The sequence below is a fragment of the Biomphalaria glabrata genome, chromosome 1, assembly GCF_947242115.1.
Source record: "Biomphalaria glabrata chromosome 1, xgBioGlab47.1, whole genome shotgun sequence".
In the NCBI taxonomy this organism is placed as follows: Eukaryota; Metazoa; Mollusca; class Gastropoda; family Planorbidae; genus Biomphalaria; species Biomphalaria glabrata.
In genome coordinates this window covers 12,313,874-12,332,672 of record NC_074711.1, presented here as the reverse complement: position 1 = coordinate 12,332,672, position 18,799 = coordinate 12,313,874, and the positions used below count along the sequence as shown (strand labels likewise).

The window sequence follows — 18,799 nt, the reverse complement described above, 5'->3', positions numbered from 1 at the left end:
GCTAACCATGTGCAGGGGATCCACAAGTTCAATAAATTGTACAGCAAATTATGTAGCCAATAGTTGAAATTAGACATAACCAAGGTTTAGAACCTAAATATATAGAGCTCTTGTTGTAGTTATTGTGTATTAAATGTAATGTATCTCCTTTCACTGGCCACCATTGTGATAGATTATTTCTACATTACTTATTTTGTTGTAGATATTAATTTTAATTATTTAAAAGCATTCATCCTTCACCTTTTCATATGCCATCATTTTATTATGCTATGTAAATTAAGCAGTGTTTATTTAAATTGCACATTTTTTTGTGTGTTGACCTAATGAATAAACATTGAAGACAAACAAATTGCTGGAAATGGATTTTATTAGTTGAGAGAAAGCAAGCATAGTATTAAGCAAAAAGTTTCAAATTTACCTTCAGAATTAAATTTTAGTTTTGAAAACTTAGAAAAAAAAAAAGATTCACCAAACAAATTTATTTTTAGGTACTGAACTTTAAAACAAAAAAAAGCTAAAAGCAGATAAGTTTGATATCACTATCTACGAATACAATTAGGGAGGAAAAAAAAAAATTCATTCACCAATTGGAATTGGAAAATAAAACTTTGAAAATAATACATGTCTGATCAGTGATACATTTTTAAAACAAGGCAGTCAGAGGGTGATAAGATGCTGGCTGAACAAGCATTTGACCCTAGACACTTGATGTCTGCCCATGAAATCTAGATACAATCAGGACACAGCAGTTACAAACTGTATTGCACCACTTCTTGCTACTGCTGCAGGATTAGAGCTTTGAACCTTCTATACATAGGCATTGAGATGCTACAGTGATGTCCTTTATCTCACAGTTAAGTCTATAGAATTACCTGTTGACCTTTTTATAATCTAGTCAACAATCTGGTAATGCTTTTCAAATTCTTAAGCCTAATGAAAATGAAATACAAAACTTTTGGATAACAATGAAAATGTACTAAGTTTTATACTACTTATTAAAATATTGGTTCCAGATTATGAAGCCTGACACATAAAATGCTTATTTTTTTTGTTTGACATCATCGAAAGTAAAAAAGTCCCTTGTAAAAATGGGTTACAAACACCTGAAAAAGCACCTTGGTTTAGACTTGACTGCTACTGCATGAATTTGACATTCTGTGGTTCAATGTCACATTTCAATGGCTTGTCTGTCATCTTGGTTAACTGTTGGTGTTTTTTCCCTTAACTAAAAGGTCCCAGAACGGGTAGTAACCTTTTCATTAGAATTCGCGTCATACTGCTCCTGTTTGCCGTTGCTAGTGGTGAGCTATGCCTGACCGTTGGGGTACTAGGTCACTTTGAAGTTCCACTGGGGCTTGAACCATTGAGTGACCTAGTTAAATGGCCCCTGGGAGAGATGTGATGTTGGGTACAGACGATCTCCTTGGTAGGTTGAGTCTTGCGACAGAAGAACATCCATTTGAGACCTAAAATCATCTGCCATGAAGCTGTCCTGTTCAAAAATAAATAAATATGACATCCAAAGTTTACAAAACGGTTTACTGGTCAATAGTAAATGAAAAAAAAAATTAATACTAATTAAAAGTCAATTTTTCACACAACAAATTTCAAAATGTTTTGACTAAAATTGATTGTTTGCTGAATCACTTCATTAGCTCAGTCGCACTTTTTAAGCACTTCACATTGGAAATAGTCCTAATTTAGCCTTGATATGTGCATTGATTTAAAATAATAGTAATGTAGTCTATCAGTCTGAGACGCGGTGGCTGAGCGGTAAAGCGCTTGGCTTCTGAACCGGGGGGTCCCGGGTTCGAATCCTGGTAAAGACTGATTTTTTATTTTGGGATCTTTGGGCGCATCTGAGTCCACCCAGCTCTAATGGGTACCTGACATTAGTTGGAGAAAAGTAAAGGCGGTTGGTCGTTATGCTGGCCACATGACACCATCGTAAACTATAGGCGACAGACCTTTACATCATCTGCCCTAAAGACCACAAGGTCTGAAAGGGGAACTACTTTTTTTCACAAGTCTATCAGTAGATCAAATGGGTTGGATAGTGACATAAAATCTTCCTGCATCTTTTAGCTCAAAGCAATGCTACGGTTTTACTCCACGACATTTTAGTACACAATTTTAAACCATGTATAATATAACTTTTAAAACTATAACTGTTCACTAAATAATGAAAGAATCCTAATCTCTTCTATAAAGAAGCCAGTTTTTACTCTTACACAAAGCTTTGAGAGAAACAATAGATATTTTGTATGATTACACCAAAAAGTCTAGAAAAATGTATATGTAAATACAGATGAGTTTTTTATACTGACAATGAAAATAATTAGATTAATGTGTATCAGCAAATTTTTTTCATTTCAAGAAATGGTCAGCTCAAAATAGGGTAAGAAAAAATGGTGAAGAATAAATAAGTGGTGCAGTTGGGCTGAGAATATGTAGAAAAACTGCTAAAAAACCTAAATATAAATAAAAAAAAAAAACAACAAACTATTTGCTTATTAATATACGTGTGTATTTTCTGCACATTCTAGATCTAGCTTTAATAGGTATATCTCCCAAAAGAAGTCTCTAATCTATCTACCAGATATTCCCTTTTTGATTTAGAAAAAAAAACATAATGTAAAAATAATTTGAATCTATTTTACATTGAAAAACAAAAAGAGAAACATCTAGATCAAAATCTAGGCTTAATAGGACAGCCAATCTGTTTGTTTTTTAACGCTTGCTTTATGCATGCTGCTTACAAATTCAAATGAATAGACAACATTTAGGGGGAAAAATGAATTTCTTAAAATTTGATAATCAAACCAATATTTATTAGAACTTAAGGAGCTTTTTAAATTAATGCTACAAACTCTTTATGATTCACTTTGAGCATGTTATAATTGACTTAAATGACAATATTTAGGTAATTTATTTACCTGTGAAAGCTCTGGCTGTGATAGCCCACTCAGACCTGGCTGAGAAAGCCCACTTAAGCCTTGGCTCATTTGAAAATGTTGGCTCATTGACATACCTTGAGTCAAAGGACCTTGGGAAAATTCCTGTAAAAAAGATTAGTCAGACTAAGAATAAGCACATTTCACATGTAAATTTTTTAAAATAACATGTTACCTTCATATCTAGTTATCTATGGGAAGCTCTTGCAAACCATGCCTGTTTGGATTACAAGAATGCCACATAACCTACATATCATTGCCATTACTTTCCACAACTCATATCAGGTATTTATGGGCCTAAAAACCTGAGTTAAAAATACAAGCCTTTGTTGGTATTGAAATGAAACTTTTCAGTTTGGAAGCTAAACACCACATCCTTCTTTAAATGTGAAGGTAAAAGAAATAATTTTGTTTTATTGCTTTAAAACTACTCCTCCCTGACTATGTTTTCCATTTTGTTTATGCTGTCAGAAGTAAATGACCTGAGCTAGTGTGTAAATGTGTTAAGAAACTTAAGTGATGATTTTGGATTTCTCGACTGAGGATTTTTTCCCTTTAATTTGTCTAGGTGAATCAGAATATATAAAGTTTATTTGGAGACTGACTTTATTTCTTTTCACCAGGAGTATTGATTGATTATAGTTGCATTGTGCTTCTACGATCAGAGAGATACCAGCGACCTGAGAATCAGTGAGTTTAGTTCAACCCCATGTCATAACAGTATTAAAAAAAAATACCTGGCTGGCCTGACTTTGAGAAGAATTATTTGCAAGTGATCCTTTGTTTGGTTTTTGTCTTCGATTACCACTCCAGCCTCGATTGCCCTTTTGACCACCTAGAAATTGAAAATGAAAAGTCTTTATTTATCCTATAAAGTCTTAGCACAGAAAACATTATTCATACATTTCATCCTATCCCCATAAAGATTATAATTCAGCCCTTAACTTTTTGTTGCTGAACAAGTCCTGAGCACTTAAATTCAATTAGATCTAGCATTTTCCATAAAAATAGGGATGTCTAGATAACAATACAAGCCTTTGATCCATTGGCATGATATTCTTCAGAGTATTAGGAATAAAGGACATTGACACTGATAAATGTCATTAATTGTGAGAAATCTACTTTTCTCACCAATCATTGTTTTACTCTTGGTTTACAATTGAAAAAAAAAAAACACAGCCAATATTTTAGTGTGTATATATATATATATGTGTAGTCATCTGCATTTTTACATTTATTACAGGAGAAATGCACATGTACATTTTGTTTATAAATAAAAAAACATTAGGATCATGTATCATTTAAAATTTCCACATTTTGTTGAACAGTAATCTAGCACAACCCACATAGCTAATGAATAAAGTAAATGATGAAATAAGGGAATTAAAAAAACAACAAATATAAGTTAACAATTTGCTGACCTTGTGAAGCTTGGCTATTATTAAACTGAGGAGGCAAAGGATGAGGCAAAAACATATTGACAGGGACTGGAATATTCATTGCAGTTCTGGAATAAGCTCTCTCAGGACCAATGAATCCCAGCTGATCATGCGTACGCATTACTGGTTCTCTATAGGAATTGTTAGCTGAAAAAAAAAAAAAATTGTTTACGGCAAGCAATCTTGGACCAGGAAGTAATGAAAGTTTAAAACAATGATCAACTAATTTCATCTTGTCAAAAAATTCAGTGGCATATTTTTAAATTGAGCATTTTTAGAAGCTGTCTCTGTGACCCATCAATTTAGGCCTCTCTGTGCCCCCTGGCCAGGAATTTCAATTTCTTTTAGTATACACTAACGGTGAATGCCACCACTAAATGTGCAACTCCCATGGATAATGGCTAGGTGTATATAAGACTACAGGTTAGTGAATGTGTGCTCTGTACCATGGTTGGCCACAGAAAGATTATTATCTGCTTTTTTTATGTTTAATAACCAGCAAGATGTTTTCACTAATATGAACTATTTTTCAGTTCAATGAAATCTGCAACTAAAGAGGGAACAGTGTAAAACTAAATTAATATCTATGTTCCAGCATTTTTACTTAAGTTAACCTGATATTAATTGTGACAAGTCAAAAACTCGCTGTCAGAGTCACTCTAAATTATCACAGCATTAATTATTATTTTTCATTATTTATTTATTTTATTTTAATTATTTCCCCATCCAACCCCTAAATCATTCACCCGCCACACCTTTTCCGCTCCAGGCTAGACTTAGTTGACCACATTGGAGATAGCTAAGGCGCGTCCTTTCATTTATCTGCCCTTGATCGGGGAAAGGGAAACACACAATCTCTTTTGTCTTACCCGCCGGATGTCTGAAGGACGGTCGCGGTTTACACCACCTTGGTTTGAATGCAAGCTAATCCCCCCCCTTCTCTCACGTCTCTCTTTGAACTAAGAGATAACCCTGGTCAACACACCGCGTGATATTCCAAGGTGCGACTCCCACCTCGAGTCAAATCCACCCACGTGTAAGATAAATCTTAGCCTAGGACATTTCCTGTGTCCGCCCGCACTTTCCAGGCTTATATAAAGTAAACCAACTCAAATCAGACTCTCTTTCATTCTCATTCGAGCTGAGCTATCGAGTCTGGACTATATCATTTATTATTTTGTATCTATCTTTCATTGCTTTGTCACGTTGCGTGTCTGCTCCCGGTTCATATGCTGATAGGTTGGTGTGTGATAGCCTTAAAAATAATCATCCCCTAGACATAAAACGCGCCAAACACACGTCACATTTCCCCACCTGTCACATTAATATTTTCATTTTGAATTTAAAAAAGTAGTATCAGAAAATAAATACCTCTGTCATAAGCATTTCCAGGAACCAATAGTTCCCTAGCATCAAACATTGTGTTACTCATAAATCTGCCACCCTGGTGTAAAAAAGGTATAATAAACATCATCAGAAATTACTGGAAAACAAAACAAAACAACCTATAACAAAAAAAAATTTTTTTTTTTCCTTACAGGGTTAGTTGTATTAACAAGTTTTCTGGGCTTGCTGATGTTGACAAAACATTCTTTCAAGCTTGAAAGTGGTCCCTCAACAAGACACTTCTGCTCTCTGTAATAAGTCAATAGGTGACACCACAAGGTTTGCTGAAAAACATACAAAGTAGTAACAAAGTGTACTTAATTCCTTTATATCCTCAAATAAATACATAAATTAAAAAAAACACTACTTAACAAGATCCAATATAATATGTATGTCATTAGAGGTCTATTTATGAGAGTTTTTAGCTCCTGTATGTACAATTTTCATGGGGTTTAATAGTCATTTTTTATATAAAAAATATTACGACAAAATGTGAGTACAAACTAATTTAAATGTCTCTACTTACCCTGGATAGAATTTTTGGATTTCCCACTATGATCACACCATATCTAAAAAAAAAAAAAAAAAATTTGTTTAAAAGCAACCAAAAATGTAGTCAATTAAAAAATCAGTAAATAAAAAAAAAAAATTACCTGGCACGCGTCAGGGCAACATTCAGACGTCTTGGGTCGTTTAAAAATCCAATGCCCTGGTGTTCATTTGATCTGACACATGAGAGCAAAATAAAATCTTTTTCTCTACCCTGAAAAGCATCAACACTGGCAACCTCTATTTCCATATACAGTTTTTTATTTAGTGATCCATTGTATTGCATATGTTGCACTTGATAAGCCCTTTGACCTTCATAGGGGGTGATAATTCCAATTTGCTCAGGTTTTACCCCAGCTCTCAGCAGTTTTGTTGCCAGTTTCTCTATATTGGCAGCTTCAGTTCTATGAAATATACAAATACAATCTTAGTGAAACAAAAGACAAAAAAAAATCTGCCACCATATTTATTTTGCATACATTTTGCTTGAAAAGTTACCTATTCAAATATGATGTTCCAGAACTAGAAATCTCTTCAGTTCCAAAAGTGCTGTAAAAAAACATTGGCTTGTCTGGCTGGGGCCAAGGAAAGTCTAAGCCTTGTCGCGTACGGTCAGCTGTGAAATAAAATAATCAGGCATAAAAAAGGAACTTTTTGTTAGTGACTACATTTTAGAGAATTTTGTTGAAACAATGAACTTTATTTCTATTATAATAGCTACAAAAAAAGCTAAATAGTTTTAGTAAAAGGCAATTAATTAAAATGATACTCGTGGGAAAGAAGGACAAATGCCTTACAGAGAAAGGTATTTGTTGAACACTAACTCACCAGCAGTAACACCATTTTGTAAAGATCCTTCATAAAAAATGTTAGATGGAAAACTGCTCAGTGCAGGATGCATGCGATACTGGACTTGCAGTCGTATAGGGCGAATACCCAACACAACCAAACGTTCAAATAGAGACTGCGAGAGTCCTGCCCGAGCAGCTTTCTTGCACATCACAACTGGTCCCAACTGACAGTGGTCACCCACTAAAATAAGCTGGAAAAGTTGATCAAGTTTGAGATAAATAGAATAAATATGCATACCAGTACTACAAAAATAAACTTGTGTGGGTAAACAGGTCTTATAAAATTTCTAACCTGTCTACATCCTAATATCACAGGAATCATGCATTCTGGTTCAGTAGCTTGAGTGCTTTCATCAATGAGAACTGAACTAAACTGAAGTTTTGCTAAGCGAGGATCTCCAGCACCAACACATGTGCAACAAATAACATCTGCAGCCTAATAATAAGAAGAATAGTGCTTAAGCCTAGTATAGTACATTAAATACAAATAATAAAGTTATGTATACAGAGGATGCATTTTCTAACTTTAGTCTAACCAACCAAGGTTAAAATGTAATATTGTTTGATTTGTGAGCATTTCTTTTAATAAACCTTATTGCTTTGATCTGTTAATTAATTGAAATTATTTTGAGATTTATTATTACACCTAGGTATGTTGAGCTTTTAGTTGAGTAAAATAGTTTTATTTGTTACTTGCGGGTTAATTTAGAGGTGGTAAGACATGCATAGTAATTCACCATTGCATTAACAAATCTACTTCTTTTTCCCCCTTAAAAAAAAGCCCAATTATCGAACAAGCTATTTTTTAAGCAGTTAAATAAGTCTGATTTAAAGTCAAATTTAAAAATTAAGTTCTGCTCCCCAAATAGACAAGGAAAAAAAGGGTACAGAAAAAGTTTATTTTAATGAAAATAATGTACATCAGGAAAAAAAAAAAGGTTTGATTGAAAATTAAATGCCCTCTATATCTAGTAGTAGACGTGACATGCTGATAGTGAGGTATACAACTTTATCTTTACCTGTAACAACTCCTTTTCACATTGCTTTTTTAGAGATCTGTAACGTTTTTCATCACTTGATGACAATTCACCAGTTTCATCTTTAAGCTGCTGTAACTTATTCAGCTCAGGCATTCTAAGATATCATTAATTTTTTTTTTATCATATGAAGTTACTCATAAAAAAACAAAACAACAGCAAATGATCATTGTTCCTTTTTTTTTTTTTATATAAATAAAACATTATTTATTGATGTCTACATTTACCAATAAGATTAGCATGGGTTGAATACTTATGATAAGTTGGATAGAAAATTCGTATACAAGCCTCACTGAATTAAGCCTCATTTTCCATTTTATAAATATGAACAGAATGATTTAAAAAAAAAAAAGCAAAATTATTACTAGAGGGCATTTTTTTTGTTCAGAATTCTAATTATATATATATATATTAAATTAAATAAATTTGTATATACATGTTTTTAAATATTGTAAATTATAATTGTAAGTTACTTACGTATCCATATTTCTTATCTGGTTGTGCAGTGCAAGGAAAGAAACTGGAGAGTCAATAGCTTCTCTAGACTTGGCACACAACCTAACAACCTTGTTATGAAAAGATTTTAGAACAATATTTATTATCCTGGATAAAATTTGTTTTACAACAGTGCATTACACATTTAAAAAAACAAAAAAGAATTTAAAATGCTAATAAAATGTTTCTTTACAGATAGAAAGGTCTTATCTATTTGTGTAATAAAAGATGAATATAAGAATATAAGATGTAAACTGACAATTTACCTTGAGACCAGTTTTATGTATTTTTTCAGTTAACTGATCAACAGCAATATTGGATGGAGCACACACAAGGACAGGTCCATTATTCTGTTTGACCATATGGTAAACAACTGTCGCTGATGTGACTGTTTTTCCAGTTCCTGGTGGGCCCTGTAAGATAATTATTCATTATGTTTTTGTCAAAAGTTTCATTTCTATAGACATAGCAAACAAATTGTTAAGTTATAGATCTCAAACCAGGTCTAAAATTTAGCTGATAAGATTTTGGCTCATATATAATGGGTACATATGTTACCACCCCCAACAATCTACACTGAATCACAAGAGAACTACTTGTGTATATAATGTATACAGCAAAGCAGGTATAACAAACATACCTGAATAAGACTCAAAGGGCGTTGCAAGACAGTTTTAACTGCATACACCTGAGAATGATTGAGCTCAGGCAAACCTGGAGCAGAAAAGCGTTTTGGAAGGGTACATTTCAATGCAATATCTTCCACTTCATGGCCTAGAAGCTTATGGTAGATGTATCCCCAGACTGATGTCTCATCCACTGCAAAAGTTTTCAACGCTGACTGCATTCTAATAAAAAAAGAAAACCAAACAATTTAAAATTCTGGACAAATAGTTAACATACAAAAATAAATTTAAAAAAAAAATTCTCACACCTATCAAAAGATGTAGATTTCCACACAAAATCCAGGACAAAATTATGTGTACATGTCTCAGGTACACCAGCATTACTTTTGAGCTCAATGGCAATCTCATCACTATGGTCTGAATTACAAGTTAAAGTCATTAACCCTTGTTACTTTTTTCTTTATAAAAAACATATATTTATAAATTTTATAACTAAAAACAATCACATTATGACTGGAATTTTTAAAAAATAAGGATACTGTCTGGGATTTTAATAACATGTCCAACACCAGACCAGGGTTTCTGCAGTTCACCAACATATCTCAGTTTTAACTCATCCCCATGCATTAGCTTCATTTCTTAAAAAGATAAATAAAAAAATGACAAGAATAAAAAATAGACATGATAAGAAAACAAAAAAAGCCAAATGTTTAATACATTAGCAAATAAAGAAGTGGTACATTTTCATAAGCATAAAATTTTGTTTTCTATCAACACCTAAAATATTACAACATACCATCATTGGCTTTCGAAAGACAGAAATAGGCTATTCGTTTTTTATTCAATCCTGTGTCCCATCGAACAACAATATTGTCTTGAGTCTGAGATTCCTTGAGCCTTTTGTCATAATCAGCTTCAAGTTTCACCAAAGGTCCAAAGATATTTTGATATTGGTAGGCATCATCATATCTAAAAAAAAAAAAAAAAAAAAACAATAACACTTTTATTTGAGAACATCCCAACAAAATTTGTGAAATTTATATCACAAAGAACTATTTTTCTTTACCTCAACTGAACTTGGGTTGGTTCTTCATCCAAACCAGTTCTTTCCAAATCCTCTAATTTAGCATCAGGATTGTCCTAAAAAAAAATAATTAAAAAATGCCAATAATTATCACAAATTATAAACTACAGTTGTATTGTAGAAACAAATATAAAACTCACCTTCCATAATTCTTCAAGCTTATTGATTTGTTGAGCTGTTATTTGCCGAGACCTCAGCTGGTCTTGTTCACTGGGTACTTTCACAAGCCAAGACAAAAAAGATCTATCATTGATTAATGGTTGCCACTGACTTGGATCCCTTTAAAAGTAACAATAGCAAACATATTAATTAACCCAAAAGATCCTATTTCTGGTTAAGAATGACACCCCCCCCCCCCGGCCCTAAGCAAAGAGGGATAACTCCAAATTTGAAAAATCCTAAAAAATTATTTAAAAAAAAAAAAAAAATCAAATTCAAGATCTAATGCATATAAACAAACAAAAATACTTTAAAAATAAAATGATGTCTAGTTTTAAAAAATGTATACTTTTAATACCATTAGAATATAAAAAAAGCTTCAAAAATACCCATTTTCACTCATGGGGGCTTATACACTGGGGCTATGGGCCTTTTCATTTAAAAAAATTATTTAAATAATAGAAATCTTCCAGATTTTTTTTTTATTAAAAATAGAATCAGTAATCTCCAAAATGATTTGTAATCACGCTTGCAACAAGACTAGAAGAAATATTCTTTTTAAAAAGTTTAAAGCAAGTATATTGAATAGGGGGTTTTAGAAACGTTCTACAACGGTTTAGGACAAAAAACGGGAAAATGTTTCCAACTGCAGAAGGAACTAATGGGTTAACAAAAGATAATGGGGATATATATATATATATATATATATCTTAAGAAAAATAAATTTACCAGTTCATATCCTTTAAGTTGCTAAGATTTGCACATGGATGCCTGCACAACAGAACTACAACTGATTCAGCTTTAGCAGGAATAAATCCAAGAAGAAATACATTCCGACAACCACAGTTGTAACATTCCAGCACAGTCTCACCAAGAGGCCCATCTTTATGCAAAGTGACCTCTTTAGTCTTTGCTCTCACAAGATGATTGATAATATGGCTAGAAAACAATACAATTACAATTATGGACAACATGAATAATTCAACTCTTAGTGTTAATAGAAAGTGTTTACAGCCAATTTCTATAGTTATTTACTTAGATCAACATTAAAATGCCAAGGAGTTAACACACACTAACAATATATATATAAGTTATTTTAGCAAAGTAAGTATTATATAAGTATTAAACTATGTTGCCAACTATTATAAGCTATCAACAAATTAATGACTGAATTCCACCAAAGCTATAGGGTAATCAAATAAAGTTATTCTGACTGAAAAATTAATGTTACCACAGCAACAAATAATAATAATAATAAAAAAAATGAAATAAATAAATAAAAGTATTAACAAAATTCTATTTTTTTTTTGGTGTGTGTTTTCAGTTTCAAGGTTGCTACAAATGCTGTATAGCAAATTACCTGCCAGATGTATTTCCTCTTCCATTACAGAACCATTTCTTACTAGCATTACAGTAAACTACACAAGCTGGATCATGTATTCCACAGTACCTTTAAAAAGAAGATGTAAATACATAAAACATGGTTAAGTTTCTTCTGAAGTTAAATAGTATTTTATTTAATAAGAGTATATTTTACTTACGAGCAAGCATGTTTTGGCAAGTCTTTCATATAAAATTGATTCTCTTCAGGTTCTTCTTCAAAATTAAGCTCACCCATGCCTTGTGTAATGGTAGATACAGTAATATTGACATCACCATTTTCAATAACATGATCTATGCCATTTATCTGAAAAACAATTTTTGCATGGTTAAAAATGTGCTAGATAGTAGAACAGTTAGCAGAAAATTTATTTTAGGCTTTGACTGAATCATACTATTAAGATATGGTACAATGTGACAATAAGTTACCAGCAGTTTTTTAAACTCTCATTTAAGAGACTAAACTACATCTCATCTCTGCCTGTGGTCTCTTCTGGGGCTTCCTCCAGGCATCTTGGTTCTGGACGAGTCAAGCCCACGCCTTGCCTATCTGCTTCCAAATCACTGCGCCATGTATTCCTTGTTATGTTGGATGCAGGCTTACGAAGGATGTGACCTATCCATCTCCAGCGTCTCTGAAGGATATCTACTTCAATGGGCTGCTCCTTTATTCTTTGCCACAAGAGATCTTGTCTGGCCAGCGGATCATACATAAGGCAGGTATGAACACCTGGATTTTTTTCATGGTGGTTCTCCAAGTCTCTGCCCCATAAAGTAATTTTGGCTTAACAATGGTGTTAACGAGCCTAATCTGTTCCTCCATGGTGGTCTATGATACTGCCGAGATAGGTGAAGTTTTTCACCTCTTCCAGCGCCTCACCTTGGACAGTAATTGTATTGTTGGATGCCTTTACCTTGAACACCTTGCTCTTCTTTCTATGGTAAGGCACATTCTAGCTGAATTGTCTGCAACAACATTTATCTTTTTCTGCATCTGATGCTGTGTGTGAGAAAGAAGAGCCAAGTCATCTAGCTGTTTCCACAGTATACTGTTCCGCTTCTGGTCTGTTGCTGTCTTCAAGACCCAATCTATGGCCAGTAGAAACAAGAAGGGAGAGAGAGACCTGTACTGAGTCATCAAAAAGTTATCTGGAAAATTTGCCATGTCAGAGAGACCATTAAAAAACAATAATGGTGACGTGATAACAGATGAAGAAGCACAAAAGAAGAGATGGATTGAGCATTTTCAGGAGCTTCTTAACAGACACACTCCTGAAAACCCACCAGAGATATCGCCAGCTGCAAGAGACCTACCTAACAAGTGCAGTGTACCCACCAAGGAAGAGATTTGCAGCACAATCAAGCAAATCAAGAATTGCAAATCTGCAGGACCAGACAGCATCCCAGTTGAAGCACTAAAGGCAGACATTAATACCAGAGTGAAGTTATTCTACAGTCTCTTCAGCAAGATATGGGAAAAAGAAGTGCCATCAAACTCCCAAAGAAAGGCAATATTAGTTCCTGCTCCAACTATCGAGGGATAACACTACTGTCCATTCCAGGCAAAGTGTTTAACCGCATTCTGCTAAACCGAATGAAAGATGCTGTAGATCCACATCTCTGTGACCAACAAGCCGGCTTTCGAAAGGGGAAATCATGCACCAATCAGATAGCGACACTAAGCATCATTTTGGAACAGTCCATAGAATGGAACCCTCTCTCTACGCCAGTTTTATAGACTATGAGAAAAAAAACAGCGTTGATAGACAGACCCTCTGGAGACATTTGAGACACTATGGAGTGCCTGAAAAAAGAAGTCATATGAGGGGATGACTTGCAGAATAGTGCATGGCAGACAACTGACAGAGGCATTTGAAGTCCAAACAGGAGTGAGACATGGCTATTTACTCTCTCCCTTCTAAACTACATCAAGTTTTCATTAAACATTAACTAATCATTAACCTATTAACAACACTGCTTTACTCATACACCAGTGACTAGATGATGATACAAAAAAAAAAAAAAAAAAAAGGATTATATTTAGTATATTTTGATTCTAAATTTTGTTTTAAAAAATTAGAAATTAAACGTTGAATGTATATTTTATTATCTATGCATTCAAAAAATTAAAAAGTTCCCATTTCAGACCTTGTGGTCTACAGGGCAGATGATGTAAAGGTCATCTGTTTCTGTGGCCTACGGTTAACAAGGGTGTTGTGGCCAGCACAACGACCACCGCCTTTACTTTTAATGTCAGGTACCCGTTAGAGCTGGATGGACTCAGAGGCGCCCGAAGATCCTGAATTAAAAAATCCAAGTCTTCACCGGGATTCGAACCCCGGTTCGGAAGCCAAGCGCTTTACCGCACCTCCATGCATTCAAAATATAATATAAATCTAATTAATAAGCAGTTTAAGCACTGTAAACAACAATGTAAAGAAAGACACCCCCCCCCCCCAGTCTAATTTGGCAATGACAATGAGGATAATGTAGACTAGATGCAGAGAGAAGGATCAAGCAAGCATACATGAGTAATTTGGTGTGACCAATTATCTTGCTGTGACATTAGCTAAAAGTAAGAGAAAGAAACATAATGGGAAGAGTAATACTGAATTTTTTTAGTGTGTTAATAATAATTAATAGCTGTGATGTTTGTAAAGAGAAAATGCTGTTCTGTTGGATAAGATTTATACAAGTCTATTTAACGCCCCTTCCCCGCGTCTGACAAAACGTGCACAAATATATCGACACGTAACCTTTATAACAGATTTAAAATTTGCATTGTGATATTAATATATATTGTCAAATGGTCGAGGTGTTTCTTGATATTAAATGGGTGTCTGCTTGGCTAAAAAACAAACTTTGTGAGATAATGCTTTAGTCATAATGTAAAGTAAAATTATTTAAATTGGTTTAAAACGTAGCTTTGTGTGAATCTTCAAATCCTGGACATTTAGTTTTTAATATTTTTGGGTCATCTGCACAATTTAGGCCATGTCATGCCCATATGTAAAATACCAAAAATTTTTAATCTATATTAATAGATAACATAGCAGTCTGGAAGACAAGTGTAAAGGCAGTAAAGATCTAGATCTAACCTTGATCTACTAGAAAAGTGATTATGTTCTAGATATAGAATGCCTATCTATTATAATTTTCAGGATTCAACTGTGGACAGTCTGTGTCTTCTATTAACTTTGGAGGAGGAGGGGGCATTTGAGTGGGAGGTTGAAAAGTGAGTTTTTTTTTTTTTTTTTTCTGAAACAGGGTTTAAATGGACTATTAAGACATTAAGTATAACTCATAGTTGGTCAGTTTTTTTTGTTTTTTTTTAAAGAAGAGGGTAGAATCGGGGTAGATATTTTTTTTTTTTAAAATCTTGAGAGGAATGTTGTCTATTTTTTTTATTATTGTGAGAGAGAAAGTAATTGATTTTCTAAAATTCTAGACACAGTATTTATTATCATTGTCACATTGTGGGACAATAGCATTGTCCAACCAGATGTAATAAATGTCATTTACTCTGGGACCAAGCATGCCAAGAGTCTTGGTGTTGATTCCTGCTCCTGCGCTTTTCTTTATAAATAAATTATAATCATATATTTATAGATGTTTCAATAAATTATTGGAGTTTTCAAATCAAGTCTTTTGTATGACTATGGTAGTGAAAACAATTACTAAGTGACTAAACTTGACTAACTAAATAAAGAAAGACACATCCGAGTAATAAAGAACTTTGACAAAAATAGAAAGATGTAAATTGTAATATTAACCACTTATAACTAATATTAATAACTAGATTCTAATACTAAAAGTATTAGTAGTATTACAATAGAGACTATCTAATCTAGATCAGAGTCTAGACTAGGCTTCAATAGAAATGTGAGTAGAAGAGCCTACAAAAGCACAATTTAAATTTTTATTTTACTTACTTGGCTTTGATTTTGACTTGCATTAACCTCCTGGTGTGATTGAGTTTGTGACTGGGTTTGTGAAGGCAATGTGAAGTCTGTGAACTCATATTCAGAGCCTTGAGTGTCAGCCCCTAACAGATCAGTCTCTTCTGTTTCTAAAAATGTTAGTGTTTGTGAACTAGGGCCATAAGCATCAACACTCATTTTTTTTTATTACTTCGTAAAGAATTCGAACTCAAATTTTAATATGCTGTTGGCTGCTCAAGAAAAATGTTCTCGTAGATTCTTGTCAATTTCAGCGTTCTCCACGTGTATACCATTAAAATGTGAAAACTTAATAAACATTTACAATGTACTTAGCTTTTATTATTAGTTTGTAACTAAGACAACACATCTACATCAAATTGTTGTTGACAAATGCCATGGGTTGATTAGTAGGCTTTTCTTCCTTGGCCAGGGCACTTGCGGACGTACAAGATTGGTCTGGCAAGAAGCTGACGTCAGTGAGGCAGAGAAACAGGAAACAAGGGGGAAACAACACCTTTTTTTTCTCCTCAACAAGCACACATTTTGATTACGCCATTTAAAACATACCAGGCTGGCGTTTATACTTTCGATAATAATCAATATTTGGCTCTTAGAATTCCAGATGTATCATTAAAATGAAAAAAAGACTGGCAAAAAAATAAATAAATAAATACATAAATAAATAAAACATTGTCAATCTAGATCTTAAGTCTAGATAGAATAGTACTGTACTGATATTTTAATTTATAAAACTAGACTAGTAGAGATCTAAATCTATTTAGACCTATTATAGAGACCTAAAAGATCTAGATTCTAGAATCAATCTAGATCTAGATCTACAAACAGTGTACACGACGAATGTCTTGAAACTATTGAAAGTGAGAAAGTTGAGAAAGATAATACTGATAATCATAATAATATTTATATTAATGACAAGACAAATGCCAATAATCATCATCATGATCTAGAACAGTGGTTCGCAAACTTTTTTGTCTCATTGGCGGCCTTGCTATGTTTTCTGGTTTTTGGTAGACCCCCTGCTTTAGTCAACTTTAGTGCTTAACTTGTAATTGCCAAGTACAGATCTCTGATTTGTTTTATTTGTGATTTTTGGGCTCATATGATGACAAAATCACATATATTTTTATTTTTTGTCGAATGCTTTTTTTATATATTAATTCAACTTTTTTTCAAAGATTTTATTTGCTTGGTCTTATTTTTAAAATTTGTTTTAACAGAATACAGGGTTAATGAAAAAAAGTGTGAAGTTTCAACCCCATATCTTTAAGACTTTTTATAATACAGTTAATTAAAGTTCAACTGTCAGTTAATTAAATTGTTTCGGTCACAGATTTTGTTTTTCTTTACAAAGGCTAAAGAAGGCTAATTTTTGGCCACTAAAAATTTAATAACTTCCCTCACAACTCAGCAATATAAAATTGGTATCATTGGAAAGCATTTCTCAAGCTCTATCTGACCAAATAGGTTTCATTGCATTGTGATCATTTTGAAATTTTTAAAATTCATATAACAACTGATAAACATTACCCATTTTTTAAAAACTAAATTAAACTAATAAAAATGTCTAACTCAAGCTGTAGTGAGTAAAAAGTGAAGAAGTAATAAAGCACTACATTTTAAGTTATAGAGATCTTTTTATTGATAAAATTCAGATTGAAACCAATTAAAATAACAATTAATATCAAATATATATAATATGTATCTTTGGATCACCAAACACACTCACACTGGAAATGTTTTGTTTTTTGCAGGTTTATCGTCTGTTGCTACAGATATTTATCATTAGTTATATTTGTATTAGATGTATCATAATATATGTTTCATATAGGAATTTGTTGTTCTATGGATTAGTTCTTCAAACATTAAATTTAATTGATTAATTAATTTGCTTTAAGTATCATTGTAAAAGTTTTTGCAAAGAGCAGTTTCTTTTACATCTCTTGATCTTTCAGTTGTGGCTCAAAAATTGGTTCTGCGGAACTGTTTTCACTAACTGGAGAAGTACTAATATAATACTGACTAAATTTGAGCAAAAATACTAGATCCAGATCTCCTAAAATCAGTGTAAATCACTAAATTTAATTTAGATACTATTCAGGACAATCATAATAACCAATGTTTACCCGCTTAATCCCCCCCCCCCCTTTTTTGTGGTTAAGAACAGATAAGTGGGAATTTCCAAGTGAAAGGCTAATAATTTTAATAGTAAAGAGATCATTGTTCTTGAAGCGGTACCGTAATTTATCTCTTATGAATAATATAGTCATAAACTATAGTTACACTTACAATTCTAGGGATCTATACACTTTATATCGTATCACCAGGTAAAAAGTTTCCTAATAGACTATGTAGTGTTAAAAAATCGATAAGCATTAACCTACTGGGCATAACCTGTTGGCCATGGTGATCTTCCACTCAGCTTCTTATGCTTCAAAACAAATTGTGATTCATGCAAGTGATAGCTAGTCCAGTACTCCCAATCATTAACTTCGTACATAAATAGAATTTATATACTTAAAAATTATGCAAAATAACTTTCTCTCATAACATTATAAACAAAAATCCAAATATAATATTTATTTTTTTATTATTTTTGGTAAAGTTTATTTGCAAAGCTCTTTTAGGATCATGTAAGCATTGACTGCAAATTTTGAAAGGGAACATTACTTGACTTTTTGTTCCTTAACTTTTTTACTTACAATTTTTAACTAATTGGCATTATCTTGCTCTCATCTTTTCTGTTTCAAAGTGTATAATTAAAGGAAAATGATTTGCTCTATAGTTTAAAAAAAAATTATATTTCTTAAAGACAGCCACAGACTCACAGCAAATCTCATTCCAAGAAATATTATCATTGTGAAATTGAGTTGTATTTGC

General features: G+C 32.9%; 2 protein-coding genes across 2 annotated transcripts in view; one reads left to right on the top strand and one right to left on the bottom strand.

The window, feature by feature from the left end:
- Window positions 1–349: 349 nt before the first annotated feature.
- LOC106061166 (regulator of nonsense transcripts 1-like) lies at window positions 350–16,395 on the bottom strand. The gene is made up of 24 exons (XM_013219239.2): window positions 15,893–16,395; window positions 12,122–12,267; window positions 11,941–12,030; window positions 11,310–11,519; window positions 10,562–10,700; window positions 10,404–10,477; window positions 10,134–10,306; window positions 9,877–9,975; window positions 9,646–9,754; window positions 9,352–9,559; window positions 8,978–9,124; window positions 8,694–8,782; window positions 8,199–8,313; window positions 7,472–7,615; window positions 7,157–7,370; window positions 6,827–6,944; window positions 6,433–6,732; window positions 6,306–6,348; window positions 5,932–6,063; window positions 5,765–5,837; window positions 4,376–4,540; window positions 3,692–3,789; window positions 2,937–3,059; window positions 350–1,492 (listed from the first exon to the last, which is right to left on the bottom strand). The coding sequence occupies exons 1-24, from the start codon at window positions 16,076–16,078 to the stop codon at window positions 1,373–1,375; spliced, it is 3,315 nt and encodes a 1,104-aa protein (XP_013074693.1). The 5' UTR covers window positions 16,079–16,395; the 3' UTR covers window positions 350–1,372.
- A 95-nt stretch (window positions 16,396–16,490) lies between these two features.
- Window positions 16,491–18,799, top strand: part of LOC106061173 (DNA repair protein complementing XP-A cells-like) — a 9,001-nt gene continuing 6,692 nt past the window's right edge. Inside the window, exon 1 of the mRNA XM_056022377.1 lies at window positions 16,491–16,779. The gene's annotated coding sequence lies outside the window, so the exon portion shown is untranslated. The remainder of the gene's footprint in view (window positions 16,780–18,799) is intronic.